Genomic DNA, 16,086 nt, shown 5'->3' on the forward strand with positions numbered 1-16,086 from the left:
GTTGGATTTGGTTGGAAATCTCTGCGGCGAAGGCAACTACCTTCGTTTGATGGTTTCACTATTATTGGCGAGTGTTTGGATTCGACATGTCAAGTCTTCGAGGAGGCGCTCGTCGTTTTACTCCAACGACCGAAACTGGCCTTCTGATGCGAAGTAGAAATAAAGGCAGGGTGGGGGGGGGGTCGGCTAATCAACTACGTCTTTGGGCGCAAAAAGCTTCAGATGCTCGGCTTCTACCAAGCGTGTTTGTGATCTCATTAGCATCGTCGGGACTTGGATCGATTGAGGCCTACTTCTGATGCATGCGTGGATGGATAGCAACGTTTGGGTCATTTTTAGTGTCCGCTTATGTAGAGAGAGAGAGAGAGAGAGAGCGAGAGAGAGAAGGGTGATGCTATTGTGGAAAGTAGTAGGAGGAGGAGGATGAATCAGTCTCCCGATAATGCACCATCGTCCGTGATGATCTCCAAATTGTACCGTACCCTCAGGAGGGCGTCCTCTTTTAGTTTCTTAATGGGCGTCGTGCTGCGCGCCTCGGTATGATCCACGATGATGGGCTACGCCTGAAAGAGACGGGGTTGGACCGAGATAGGGTAGAGTTTTGCTAGACAAAGACTGAACCAGAGACACAACACACAAACATTTCATATATATATATATATATATAACCCAAATCTTTGAAACTTGAAGAAAGAACCACTGAATAATTCTCATGTATTATACAAGCAAGGATAACACTCGGACTTCTAAAATATCAACCCAATATCTAACAGCTTGAGATTGACTGAGTCGTCCTGACACCAAAGATGACAATCATAATATCCAACTACAACGATGGCATAACCACCCATCCCGAAGCACAGGCTACAGAATAATCAACATTATCCTTTATGGTGTGTATATATATATATATATATATATATATATATATATATATATATGGTTTGATCCAGCATGGGAATCTTGACAATGGCGAAGAAGACACAGTTACACCTAGGAACCATTCATCGGAGGGCGAGCACCGGAGCCCGCATCATCTGCAAGACCGACACAAAGATCATGGGTCAGCCGTGGGGAAAGCCAACGTATGGTACTGACAGACACGTGTTTGTTTACCTTCTTCCCTGCTACGCCGAAAGCATCGGCCAAAATACTCCCGCAGAGGTGTCCTGGGTACAGGAAGAAGCTTTCCGACGAGTGCCAAAGGCCAACTGACAAGTAGATGAGTACAGAAATTATTAGGCATATCATGTCTTCCATAAAAACTTTCTGGATAGATAAACTACTACACTGCGGATTGTACCAGAAAACATAGCACAGAGGAAAAGCAATAGCGAGCTTGGCATTATGAATCGGACCAATCTCCATGTGAAAGAAAATTACGTCTGAGCTACAAACAAAAGGAACTAAACTTGGTCTCCGCCATAAGCGCAACTTACCTTACAAATGCAATCGCAATTGAAACTAGCCACAATTTCCAACTGAGCCTGACGGTAGAAGTAAACTTCCCAAGAAACTCAATGATCAAAACCTACCAAAGAAAACCCATTACTCAGCAGATGACATTATATAAACATGTATACAGAAGCACTCTGGATGTACGCCTCCAAAATGTTTTTGATACCCAAATTACCTGAAGCACAATGGTTATGCCTACTATTCCCATAAAGAATTGATTTCTAGTGACTCCGCTGAATACATTGAATTCATCTGGTTTTCGAGCATTGAACTCGTTGAATATCTGAAATGAGAATTCCAATCATTTGAACTAGAGATACACCAACCATGGTTTGAATATATCGAAATGAATTTGGCATTTCATGTTTGGTTGACAATATACATCGTCAGACTGCATAAGAAAACTGAACTAATTTACCTGACATAGGACAAAGGTATTAAATATCAATGTGTTTTTCACTTGGTCTGCATGCGCACGGTCGTCGTTCTTCAAATCCAGAATACTTCTGCCACCAAAGTTAAGCACAAGAAGAATTGTGACTTGATACAAAGCCTGCAATTAATCACATAAAAACAAATGTAAGGATCTACTTGGAAGAAATGTGCAAGTATTAGATAAAAATCAATATAAGTGAACATCCGTCACCTGAAATATGAGATTTCTCCACATGACATTTGTAATAAGAGGTTCCCTGAGAAACAGGTGGAAGATTCAGAAATAAAAATAATATTTGGTACATGAAATAGCATAAGCAAAGTAAGTTGAGCATGATGACAGCCACAGCAAATATGACTATCAAGAAGAGAACAAGAATTTGAAGAATATCACAAAATCATGGTAGAGTGTTTCAAGTGAATTAAATTTATAAATATGTGCGAATACTGAATAGTATTAATAAGCTAAACTACAACTTGGAAGAGAAAGAAATAATCGTTAGTAGAAGTGAATAAATAAGCAATATCTGATAATTAGGAGTAAAAAATCAAAGATAAATTTGAATGAAGAATAGCGGTCACAAAATCTGTAGCAGTGACAGTGGAAATATGATAAAGGATTCAATCAACAAATTAAGAATAAATGGATAAAAATAATTTGAACTTCATTCTCTATCATGCTTTCATCCAATCAGATCACACATCTCTACGTCTTACACAGTTACTGTAAATCCTTAACAAGCATGAAATTCTATCCTTCCTTTGTTTGCTTTTACCTATTTACCTTCACAAATTTTAAATTTAGTTGTTTTAAAGGTGCTCTTAGGATGTGAACCACCCTGAATATTGGTGTCATGCTAGCCGCAGCCATCTTACATGTCACCTACCTTGTAGAAAATTGTTATATGCATTCATGTGAATATAAATTCACATCCTTCTTACAAACCAAAGTACCAAACTGATATGCGCCAAGTTAGCAGCATCATCCTAAAAAGTTTCCATCTAAGAAAAACCAAAGCATGAATTCAAGAACAGATGGATAGAAACGAGAAATAAAACAAATACTATTTACGATAGACATATAGAGAACCAAGTGTTATGCAGATTAAAAAGATAATGCTGACCACCGCCCCACTGGAGGTCTATCCATTAAGTGGTCTGTTGGTTGTTCTGTTGCCAATGCCAGCGCTCCAAGTGTGTCCATGATGAGGTTGACCCACAGTAGCTGTTTAGGCAAAATAAGCAGTTATGCTGTCTGTAATAATGACAACACTAAGGAAGATGGAATCCGACTCAATCAAACTTTTAGGGGAAAAAAGGTGAAAAAGTAGGAATTGCAATATAAGTCAGAATTGTCTCTCATTTTAACAATAGTAAAACTTGCAACTAAATGGCAACATTTTTTTATATCAAATTAGAAGCTTAAATGCCCTACACAAGTTGGCATTATTTTGGTTAATTTTAATTGACCATGCACTTTGCATTATTTAAACAATCTAAATGCAAGAAGCCGAAAATTAGCCAACCTGGACAGCATTCAAGGGAACATTGCCGGAGGAGACAGCAGCAATGACATTAATAACAATTGCTGCAACATTGACAGTGAGCTGGAACTGGATAAATTTCTGGATATTTGCATACACAGAGCGGCCCCAACGGACAACCTAGAACGGGTGAAAGAAAAGGAGAAGGTGAAAAAAAAAAGATTAAAATGGGATAACGTAAGCTTCAACATAAGTTGAAGCAGAACTTCTCTTGATTTCGCCTTACTGTCAAGATTAACCACAAGTACCTTTACAACTGATGCAAAATTGTCATCAAGAATAATGATATCTGAGCTCTCTTTAGCTACCTCTGTACCTTGAATGCCCATAGAAAGACCAATATCTGCCTGAACACCAAAATTATCGAGAAAATCAGTGGTCATTTAAGGCAACCTCAGCACCTCAAAGACAAATGCAGACCTCATGCAATGCAGGGGCATCATTGGTGCCATCACCTGTTACAGCAACCACATGACCTCTTCTCCTTAATGCTTGAACAAGCAGCAGCTTGTCACTGGGGGAAGACCTCCCCATCACCTACACAAGGACATTTAAATAAATATCCATTCTACAGGTCATGTAATGATAGTAAAGGTGCACGCCCAGAAGAAACAGCATTGAGAGGCACACTAAATCAACTTCAAAGCACCATTGGGAACTGAAATAGACCAGGGAATGATTCAAGGAAAAAAAATAACCGAGATATTGCAGCATAACTAATGAAAAAACCTAGTAAAGATTGAGAAGATTAACACATCTTATGATCATTAGATTACAGTATGAGTTCTACAGTTCTAGTTTAGTAGTAAAAGTTAAAAGTGAGATACATGCTAAAAAAATTCACATTCTTAGTTATTTTCATATAATAACCATAATACATAAAGCATAAACATCTTAGGACTTGGAAGTCATGGTTGGCAGCACAAAACAGTCACAATACGAAAAGATGTGCTTTATATAAATAAGCATAGAAGAATATACTAACAAATAGTTGTTTTTAATGACCAAACCGCTTCTGGTGAATTTTTTATAAAAAATTATATTTATATACAATTTCAGAAAACATCCTACATAACTAAAGCAGAAAATCCTTAAAGTTTTTAGCAAATCCTGTGTATTAGCACACATCTAGGATCACACATTTGCCAAGTCAACAATAGTCTTGGAAATAACTTCCATTGGCAACAACAATCAAAGAAAAGGCTCATGAAATGTGAAAATAGAATAGAAAGTAAATAATTTTAACATCGGAATAAGTTGGGTAAGAATCATATTGTTTCTATCAAACAAAAAAAATGTAGAAAAACAAAGGCACACTAGCAAGAAATTACAAGAAAGGCATAGAAGGACAGTAACGTGTATTAGGATCTAGGAAGCATCTTAAAAATAATATAATAACTACATCGAAAAAACATCCAGAATTGCAAAATAAACTATTGTGATATCTGCTATGTACTCCATTTACATATCAAGTGACATAACAATAAAAATGTTAATTAATGCCTTATATTATTAACAATAAATCCTATTTTGAAAGGTCTAATAAAACAATTTATCTATTTTGTTACTTCTATCATCTCTGAGAAAACTAAAGCAGATTGTCATGAATATAAAGAAAGGATATTTTCAACTTACAGTTATTTTCTCAGCAATTGCATCTCTTTCTGCATCAGTCTTGGTGCGAAATGTTTTTCCCTCGATAATAGTTGGCTCTCGTGCATTGGCATCCTCAAGTATCGCACACTCTAAGGCTATGGCTTTGGCAGTCTGAAGGTTATCTCCGGTGACCATGCGAACCTGTCATCATGAACAGCAACTTCAAGTTAACCACACCCAAGCATGACAATTTGATGTCAAAACCAGGCTTTTTCTAATACGATCACATCCATTCTGGATGATTAAAGACTATCTTCATAGTTAATTTAGATAAGATCATTAAGAAGAAGACCAAATGCTGTCAGTGCAAAGAGCTACCCAGTCAACGTCAGTTACATATAAAACCCATTATCATAAGAAACCAATATGATATTATGACTGATATCCACTAAGGTCAAAAAATTTTATGGCAGGAAGCACCAGTTATAGAGCCAGCACTAAGTTTGCGTCTGGTATTAGAAATCACAAAGCGTGACGCATGCCCTTGTATATCATGTCAATAGCAGACTGGCATGAGCATATCATGCCACCCTTAAACCTTGATTAAATTGCATTAAGCCATCAAAAGGATCATTGGAAGTACCTTGACACCCGCATGAGTACACAAGTCTACAGCCTCTTTTACACCAGGTCGACAAGGATCCTGAAGTCATCAAATTAAAAGAACAAAGGAGGTTATAATCAGTTTCTATAAAAATAAATGAGATGAGAGGTAAATGCTTGTCATCAGATTCTCTGTCATCCAAGATGTATTACTGCTGCAATATGCTAAGACTCAGGATACAATGATTGTGAGAGGGTAAATGAATAATAGCTTTGTCACAATCACCAATTGAATCACTATAGAGTCAGGACATGAATATAACAGGCTCATTAATTAGCAGAGGTCTTCATTTGGAATAAAATTTGGATGAGGATGATACAAGGGATGCTTTATTTACTGGATGGCCTACAACCAGCATTGAAAGGCTCCTGAAGAATGTTGTCAATGTGAGACATACCAGAGAGAAACAAACAAAAAAAGAAAAAAAGAAGAAAATCACATGACATTTATACAGAATTTCAAGACCACATAAAAGATCATTACTCATGTTAGACATTCCATGTTATTATGTCTCTGGTTCATTTTAAAAATTATTTTCGTATTTATTTATACTTCGCCCTTCTATATAAGCATATAACCTAAATAAATGACAAAAAAATATCTACAGGTATTTGCTAACATCAGCAAGTGGCATCTTCCAGGATATCTAAATTACTGTCACTTGCAATTCACAACAAGCACCTTAATCCCCACAATGGCAAGCAGAACCAAGTCATCCTCAGGCAACTGCCAGCTCTCTCTCTGTTCCTCATTTCGGACTCTCTCCAAATCATAAAACCTGTATGCAAAAGCAATGCAACGAAGGCTAGCTGCTGCCATGTCTTCAATTAATTTCTTGAATCCAGTAACCTGTAATGACAGGATGAGTCAGAATCTGCTTCACTTGTAAAAGGCCAGAACTTTAGTCTAACCTTATTTGCTGTCAATGGTTGCTTGGAGCCATTCGCATCAAGCCAACTGGTACACGAGGCCAGGACAATCTCAGCAGCACCTTTCCAGTGGACATGAATGTCATCACCTGCCTGTGATGAGTATGAAGGCCAGTGAACATATAGCATATAATTGTTATTCACTTATTTGTTAGTCTCCTAAGTCCTAACTCTTAACATATATGATTGCGTGAAAAGAAAAAAACCTTGGTCCATCTGATATTTAAAATACTTTCCTCAAAACTATTCAAAATATTTGCAAACCAAACAAAACAGACAAATCCATACAAAAAGAGAGAGAAAACGTCTCAGGCTTTCTGGTATAAAGAGAAGAAATCATAAATCACATTTAACAGGTGTATTACCAATTCCACATTTGTATTGGTGATAACCATCAATACCTGATGCACCGCTACACCACCTCGTTTCTTATCAGAGTTGAAAGGAAAGACATGAATAATCGAAGATTCTGATCTTGCATCATTGAACGTCATTCCCAGCTTTCGAAGATGAGCAACAAGTCAACAAACGATAAAAAAAAATCTAAAGCCAAAAGTGACAGCAGATACACTTATTAAGATACCTTAACACCCCAAGATAGGATGGCCTTTTCCGTGGGTGAACCAGTGACCTCAAAAGCTCCAGTCTATCAATTGGAAACTTGCATGTTATAAAGCAATTTTTTCATCAAAATGTTACAATATCCAACAGAAGTGTCAGAAAAAGCCCATAAAGAGACCAAACATCTAATTTTCTAGGAAAAAGTCGGTATCTATAAAGTTATAGAATTGCGGAAGATAGCTTAAGGACAAAGAAGCTTAAGAAAGGAATGCCACCCTCCAACAAAAAGTAAGCTATTCACAACAAATATAAATTGTGAGGTTCATCTAAAAATGATATCCCACTCAATCTTCCTCTCTCAGTCATCAAGATGCCTAAAATATATTGGTTCACCTTGTGTTACCACCCACAAAAAAACCTCTCTGAAACTGTATATTAACTATTGTATATTTTCCTAGAAATTTTCCCCTAAAATGTTCTCTTTATCTTCATAAAAATAAATACAAGAAGTCAAGAACTTCCCATGCAAAAGTACACTGACAGTATGTGCCAATACCTTCCAACTCAGGTGATCATTCGCATTCATCAGAATAAAGAAAGCAATATTACTGCAAAATGAGAGAAATTTAAGGGCAAAAAGTTCAATATTTTTCTGGCACAACAAAGCAACAACTCGAGGAATAAATTCTGCACGGTGTGAATTTAAATATATATGTATATATAACAATCATAACAAATAATAGGGGGACTCCCTAGCACTCCCATGTCTGCAAAAGGAATGCCGACAATACAAGAACACCTGAACCAATTAGTTTCCATTATTCATCAGATTTGACAGAAGAATTTGCTCCTGTACCCTCTTCACCATCAGAATCAATTATGTTTACTTTAGCCTCCTGTACTTGTTCTAAGCCATTAGATAGTAGGTTTCCACTTGCTAAGTTGATTTTAAACAACAAGCAATCCTTACCAAAGACTATCCTTAATCTATTTATGTACCAACAAAATTCATCGAGAGAGAAATCATGCAGCTAAAGACCCGCCATCAATTTCCAATACTGATATAATTGGTACTGCTTGTCTTTCCTGCAAGGTTCCCACACCAGGAACCTAATACATTAAAATTCGCTAGTCACCTTGAAAATTTATTGCTTGTTCCTTTATTTGCCACCTCAAATCTACAAATTTACTTAGGTTCCAGTATTCATAATAAGATCTGAGATCTCAATTTTGCCCTGCTTCTTTATCCCTTCAGCTAGTCACCTAAATGACAGCAAATATTTCAGCAAGACCTTCATAGCAGTATCCTTCTACTTTCAGTCAATATCCACAAGTCAAATGACATCAAATAATGACAAGGAAAACAAAAAAAACATAATTTGACACTAATGAATCTCAATATAAAACTCCATTTTGAAAGTCTGAGTACACAAATAAGGACAATACACTTCATCATACTAAGACAGTGAAGTTTACCTCTGCCTTAAAAACACTGCCGGTAGTATTCTGAGCAATTCCCTCAATCAGAAGAGACGATGCGGTGGAAGATAACAATTCAGTATTATCTGGAGGATTTATCTTCCTTCCACCAACATATGCCTCAACAACAGTCATCTAAGAAGTTAAAATTATTTTCAGAATTGAAAAGCACATACTACCTTAATCACTATGTGCAATCACCACTGCTACAAATGGAAAGACTGAATCCATGATAAAATTAACAGACCTGATTCAAGGTCAAGGTTCCAGTCTTGTCACTGCAAATAGTTGTAGCTGAACCCATAGTTTCACATGCTGAAAGCCTACGCACCTGTGAATTGTCACCTTAGAATTATTTAGAGAACAATAAAAAAATTGCAATACAACATAACACAAACACTTACCAAAGCCTTGTCTGCCATCATCTTTCGCATTGAGTAAGCCAGACTGATATGTTTAAAGAAATAAGAAAAATATAGAATGCAGAAAATACAAGCTCTTTTTATGTAAGATGAAATAAGGTTATGCATATTTACGTCAACGTAACAGCCAGAGGAAGCCCTTCGGGTACCGCAACAACCACAATTATCACCTACTCAAGTTCAATAGAAAAGGATAATATAGCTCATGAAAGCAAAGAAATGAAGAATAGGAGAGGAAGGAAAAACAAAAGGGGTTTAAATAAAAGGTGGTAATATTTAAACATACTGCAACCGTCAAGATCTTAATGACTCCATTTATAGCAGTCTTTGTACCCGTTTGTCCCTTTATAAATTGAACTGATCCATCAGGGTTTTTTGTATGTCCAGTAAAGTATCTGAAAAGTTCCCAACACACTTTATAAGAATTTGAAAATATTGTAGGCAAACAGAGAATAAACTGTCTTCTTGCCTGGCTAATAGGACCACAAGAACGGCAGCAGCTATGGTTAGCCCTACCATGCCAATGAAAGTAGCTACTCCATTCAAGCGTACCTATTCACAAATAAACAACATTAAACAATAAAAAATCACAGTTTTGAATGACAAGAAAACAGGATATAAAATACTCTAGGAAAGAAAACCTGCAGTGGAGTTTCTTCACCAGCATCCTCTGAAATACTGGCCATTAACAAACCCCATTCAGTATTTATCCCAACTGCAGTTACCTGAATGCAATATGAATAAGATCATACTGCAGGTACCATGTTAATGTTATAAAATTCTGATATATGTTGAATTTGACTACTTAGATATATCGACCACAGTTGAAATATTATGAGTTCAAAAATTTCCCAACACAAGTTTATTATTACCAGTCAATAAAAGATTAAAAGCTCATCCACCTGTGTGCTGGTCATGTATCATTAGGCATCTCCATAACTCAGGTTAATGATCTAAATATGAACTGAAATGGTGACAGTGATATTGAACCTTTAGGACTTAATGAGGCTTGTTACAAAAAGATTAACATAACTTCTGATACACTTCGTTCTCAAAAGTCGCAACAAGTATCTATTTCACTTATCAAAATTTTCTCTCCTACTTGTCCATTTATCTCCCTTTAGTGTTGATGCCACCTAAGATACTCAAGAATATATCAGAACCATTTTCAGGTGTCTGTCTATGAAAGACCCACCAATCAGGATTTCAATCTATATAAAAGCTACCCATTCTGTGACTCAAAATTTGATTTTGGCATATAAATCGATGGAAGAGGAAATAAAATAAGGTGCCCTGTTATCAAGTGGGAACAAGAAGGGAAAAACTTGAGATTCATCAAGAGGCTTATCTGTCCCTTCATAAATGCATCTTCATATAAGCCAGAAGGTAAACTGTGTTGCAGTAACTCGTTAATTTAAGAAGCCATTTGACAATTTATGCATCTGTTTATCTTTAGGTATGTAGTTGTTGAAGTTAGTTGAAACAAGTTATGTTTCTAAAAGCACAGAAAGTACAAGTTATGTGATTTTTATCATGTAGCACCAACAATAACTCATCATAGACAATATAGTGATCAGAAAAGAGATTAAAAATCCAAAAGGAAGGTGCCAGCACAGAAAATACATACCAACATAGTACCATAACCATCAGCAACCTTGCATCCAGACATCAAAAATGGAGTTTTTTTATCTTTGAGGACCTGCAACAGAGCATTGAAATATTCTAACAAGCTAAAACATTGAGGAACCATCCCAAACAAAATAAAAAGGTAAATACATTCAATAATTTTTAAAATTGTACATGTTAAGCTTTTCAAGAAAGTTATATTGAAATATCCAAAAGTGTCAAAAAAGTGCCAATACATTTATATATCAAAATTATAAGCCAAAAAATCTAACTTTGAATGATTTCTTACTATATTATATCAATTGCTCGTCTCTGTTTTGGGAGTTGGGCATTGAGCTTATAATGTTTTACTTTTGTGAAGTCCTACGGGAACATTCTTTTGACAACAAAAATAATATAATACCTTCTCTATGAATTTGGATAACTTCAAAAAGCTTGGAACAAAATGATATATGGAACAGGAGGTTTTGCATGCTACAATTGAATGATCGTCACAATGAAGACAATACGGAGATACTTACAATTTTGCTTTCCCCTGTCATACTCGACTCATCAATAGCAAGAGAATGACCAGTTATTAGAACCCCATCAGCAGGGACCTAATAGGCATTCATAATGCCCTTTAACAATGAAGATGAAGGAAAAACATGACGAAAAGAGTAGTAATTGCTGCATGGCTACCTGATCACCAATCTTGAGAGGAACAACATCACCAACTACAAGATCAAAAATGGACACTTTAATTCTTCTACTGCTCCTAGTCACCTGAAATCATGCAGTAAAACATTAAAGTAGATGAAAAGGAAAAAAAATCCTGAACATTTTTACTGTACAGTAAAACCAACTAACCTCTAATTGTATGTTTCGCTTCTCCTCATTGAGATTCTGGAATTGTAGTGACTGTCTATAGTCACTGACAGCTAGAGAAGATGAAAGAATGCAAAAGAAAAAAAAAGCTTAAGAGATGCCAATAGATGCTGTTGTCCAAAAAAAAAAAAAAAACACCATTGTTACAAAAAACAAACTACTTTTGTCTTAAGAGAACAGATAGAATCTAGAAAATCATTGCCTTACAAACTTGTATATAAGCAAATATATGAACAAGCTGCAACCTTAGAAGATTATGACATGTAACTTTTTGCGGCAGCCTTACTGCTAGCTATTTACCGTCAAAGATCGCTAAGCCGGTTGGCATGGCGATTGACATGTGTCTTGCTAGAAAGGTAGCAAGACATGCTGTCATAGCCGTACCAGCAGTGACAACCCATGGCTAAGGCAATTTTCGATAAGTGCTGGCTAGTGAAGCAGCACACTGACCAATACACAGCATGATACTATGCCATGTTAATAAGCAATCGACACATGGTAGAAAACAGTAATCCATGAATACCACCAGACCAAACAAATAAGACAAAAAATTATCTAAAAGTGCAAGGATTTACCTGTTACCACGATAACAAGAATAACAGCAAAGGCAATGCTACCACCATCATACCAACCTTCTTTAATACCCTGAATTAAGTGTCATAAATAGAACATAAATAAACGAGTGACAAACAAACTCAACCCACATATGTTCATTAATGTATATTCATCAGAAATTCTTTTAAGTGCAATTAGTATACTAAGACCTACTAAAACAGGTTTAAGCAGAAGAAAGGGCAACTAATGAATATATCTTTAGATTGACACCTAATATCTAGAGTTTATATCTTCCTGCTGAAGTTGGTACTTGAGTGAATTTAGACCAGGCTATATTACAGTTCATGGTGCCATACCATAGCAGCAAAAAATTGTAACAAAAATAACCGAGGAAAGAAGTATGCAAAAAAGGCTTTATTCAGATACTATATTAGTGGATGAAAACTTAGGGGAAACCTCCAAACTACCAGCTCAGCATATGACAAAGTCAATCTTACCTCTGTCTTTATACCCAGGACCAATGATAATACCGCTGCTACCATAAGCATGACAAGAGTTAAGTCTTGGCAAGCTTCCCAAAGGAAAACCTAAAGGAAAAAGGTAAATATAGAAATAAATACAAAGGCTTGGAAGACTCATGCAATCAGTTGATTGATCAGAACACAACTAACCCAAAAACTCCTTCCTTTTTTTTGAGGATAAGTGTTTGCCCCAAACACGTTCCTCCTATGCAATATGTCAACATCATCTGCACTTATTCCTCTATCTAAATCTGTGTTTAGCAAATTGGAGAGACCTTTGACCTAAAGCAATAGCCAAATGATGAATTATCGAAGAAAAAGGTACACATCAACAAAAAACAATTCAAAAGGTTTACCTACCTCCCCATAATTTTGTAGAGCAGAGAAATCATGATCCCTCGTCATTTTAGTAAGCTGTTCCTCTCCAATTCCAAAACCACAAGAAGGAAGTACTGGTATAGTGGGAGTACCTGTATTACAGATGAAAAAAGGATATCTGATCAACAGAAATGAGAACACTTCGAAAAATAGATGAAAAAACTAAATATAAATTTAAAATATAAAAAATGATCAGAAACTTGGAAAATCCAAATTCCAATGTATCAGATACAAAAAATAACAACTAGAACTAGCAAAATTCATGGACAAAAAAGAAGAGATTCGCTGATAAATTTGAGGTAAAAGAAACATAGTCAAAGGCATACATTCAAGAGTGTGTTTTTTTTCTGAAGCACAAATTGATAATCGGAACAATACTATAGTCAAGGAAAATCCATGTAAACCACATACTATCTTTTAACTGGTAGTAAAGCAAAGATGTTACAAACGGATTGCGGCAAAAGTACCTGGTTTCGCCCTCTCCACTGCTGCTTTAAACAGAAGTGCTGCCTGATAAGTCAAAAGTCAATTAGCATATGGGAAAAGCTTATTTATGCAAGAACTAAGCCTAAATACAGCCAAAGCTATACCCGAATGACTTGAGCATGTGCGCGGATCCTACTCCTCGCCTGCTCCTTTTCTTCTTCCTTCTTCAAGTCCAACGTATATCTAAACCTACGAGAAGCGTTCAGCACTAGTGCTGCTTGCTGTTAAAATCAAAATAAAATCAAAACCACAATCAGTTAAAGGAACAAGTTATACATAATCACAGCATTATGGTAGCACACACAAAAAAGAATCTACAGTAAAGTTTTCTTCAACAATATCTATAACTGCAGTAAGCGTTCACTTCACATAAAAGTTTAATATGTAGATTAATTAGGGTGCTTGTGTGCAAATCTAAAAACTGTTCTGTATCATATACTAGTCCAGTATCAGGCCACTGTCAGAGATCAATACAGTATGCCATACCATGGTGCTGCTAAGAAAAGTATCCAAAAAAAGAAACAAAAGTGTTTGTATTACTTGGTACGATCAGTTGATCACATAACAGTACAGGGTAGAATGGTAAATAGCAGTCATTGTATGCTATTTAAGTCCATGTTTATGTGTTAGAACTACTGAACAACATCAACATTATAAGTTATATAGGTTGAAGACCAAATTGCTTGGGTTTCAACGATTATGGGTACCAAATTGTTTAAAGAATTAATATCAGATAACGAATACTTATACATCTTGTCTAATTTATCATTTGGTTGTTTCACCTTTTCATTCAAGGGTGTCTTTAAGTTTTAGCTGTCATTTCCCTTGGTTGCTCCTTCCAACCTCTAAACTTTCAAGGTGCCTACCTGATAATGCACTTGGATTCTTAGATTGTTAAGACATATGGAAAATTGGAAAACCAGGGATTTCTTTTCACCTCAATTCATGCACAACAAATCTGCCATTTCTTTCTATGTACTTTCTTGGCTGCTGATATCCCCATTTCAATAATTTCTCATAGCATTTACGAACTAACAATCTTGAAGCTCTCCTAGTCATGGCGTGCCAACTCCGTGCGGCAGCACGGAGACTTAAAAGGACCATCGAGAACGCGGGCTGTAGGGCGAGAGAAGCGTACCCTCCACCGCCTGAGGCGCTCCACCGGCGCGTTCTTGGGAGGGATGTCGAACCAATCGCCGGGCGAGCCGCTGCCGTCATCGGCGCTGCCGCGCTCCTCGTCCCGCTGCCGGACGTGCGGGGTGGGCGAGGGGGTCATGCTGCCGCCGGATAGATGACGCCGGGCTGTCAACAGACAAAGAAGCGAGGGTCTCAAGTGAGAGAGAGATCTCAAGAACAAGAAGCGAGCAGAAAAGCAGTAGGGAAGTGGAGGCTTTGTCTTTATACTTGTCATGTCGGATACCGTCAGCCACTAGTAAAAGCACCGAAGGGGATTTCCGGCCGCTTCCTCGCCTCCTTTTTCTCTGTTGTTTATTTTACGTGGATATGTCTCTTTTCTTGGCTTCCACCGCCTCGATGCCGGTGACTGGCCGGAGAAGTTGAGGAGAGTGAGGTGGAGACTGCTGCGGCGTCCCCAACCTCTGCTTCGTCAAGCCTGCCGACCAACACAGGAGCACATTATGTTCTTTAGGTGATGCCGATCAACCGGTTAGAGCGGTTAGTGATGGACTCGCCACATTACATTTGTTTAATTTAGTTCCAATCTCTAAATTTAATTTATTAAATAAATAAATTTGATGTTATATGTAAAAAATATATTTTTTTTGAAATATATGTAAAAAAAGTTAAAATAGAATAACTGTATCCCGTTGCATAATGCATTTTATATGATACATTTAATGATATACACATGACAGCATCCCACTATAATATGCGCGCTTTGAGAACCCAATTAACAACATTTATCTACTTTTATTTAAATCATGGAAATATAGATCGGCCACATACGCAGTACAACAGAGGAGTAGCAGGCGTCCATGGTATAGATATATATCATGCGGGAGGAGAAAGATGGAGGCCGTACCTCGTCGGCAGCGGCAGCGGCAGCAAGCGGAAAGATCTCACAAACCTCGGTTCTTTACCGGAGCAAGTCCGCTTCGTTTGCTTCACTTTATATAGTGCAAAGCAAACGCACCGTTCTTCACCGGAGTGACATGACATTACTAGGGAGAATGTTTTACCGTGAAGGAAGGGAAAGAAGTCAAAAAGGCAAAAAGGAGCGGAAGGCGATAAGAAATAGCATGTCGATTTCTTACCGAAAGAGCCTTGTCGACGTCCAACCTTTGCGACATAGGATCCAGCGGAGTTGGGACCCAAAATGATTCGTCCTCCGAAGATGACGCTCGGACACGAGCATCACACGCTGCCTCCTCCTCCTCCTCCTCCTCCTCCTCCCCACCGCGGCCATTATTACAGGAGCGAGCTTCCAACGCATGCATGGTACATCCGCAGGGATGATGACGCCTGCCCCCTTGGGTGTCTATCTATATACACGTACATGCGCGTATAATCATACAAGAAACATCATCAATATTCTGATCAAAATAC

At 37.3% G+C, this 16,086-nt stretch overlaps 1 protein-coding gene across 2 annotated transcripts; it reads right to left on the reverse strand.

Moving 5' to 3' along the window:
• Positions 1–681: 681 nt before the first annotated feature.
• Positions 682–15,712, reverse strand: LOC135633095 (calcium-transporting ATPase 5, plasma membrane-type-like). 2 transcript variants are annotated; one of them, XM_065142179.1, is made up of 36 exons: positions 15,563–15,712; positions 14,926–15,133; positions 14,660–14,823; positions 13,626–13,742; positions 13,503–13,545; positions 13,018–13,127; positions 12,808–12,939; positions 12,634–12,723; positions 12,157–12,226; positions 11,564–11,634; positions 11,396–11,479; positions 11,236–11,313; positions 10,716–10,787; positions 9,730–9,813; positions 9,558–9,640; positions 9,375–9,483; positions 9,203–9,258; positions 9,071–9,113; positions 8,914–8,997; positions 8,664–8,801; positions 7,210–7,272; positions 7,028–7,126; positions 6,609–6,719; positions 6,379–6,546; positions 5,677–5,736; positions 5,073–5,234; positions 3,858–3,974; positions 3,686–3,784; positions 3,420–3,557; positions 3,018–3,118; positions 2,105–2,150; positions 1,877–2,011; positions 1,634–1,741; positions 1,440–1,531; positions 1,117–1,211; positions 682–1,037 (listed from the first exon to the last, which is right to left on the reverse strand). In XM_065142179.1, the coding sequence occupies exons 2-36, from the start codon at positions 14,930–14,932 to the stop codon at positions 994–996; spliced, it is 3,273 nt and encodes a 1,090-aa protein (XP_064998251.1). In that variant the 5' UTR covers positions 14,933–15,133; positions 15,563–15,712; the 3' UTR covers positions 682–993. The 2 variants fall into 2 exon arrangements, with proteins under 2 accessions (XP_064998251.1, XP_064998252.1); XM_065142180.1 differs by lacking the exon at positions 11,236–11,313.
• Positions 15,713–16,086: the final 374 nt, after the last annotated feature.

Source organism: Musa acuminata, chromosome BXJ3-3, assembly GCF_036884655.1.
Source record: "Musa acuminata AAA Group cultivar baxijiao chromosome BXJ3-3, Cavendish_Baxijiao_AAA, whole genome shotgun sequence".
NCBI classification, from domain to species: domain Eukaryota; kingdom Viridiplantae; phylum Streptophyta; class Magnoliopsida; order Zingiberales; family Musaceae; genus Musa; species Musa acuminata.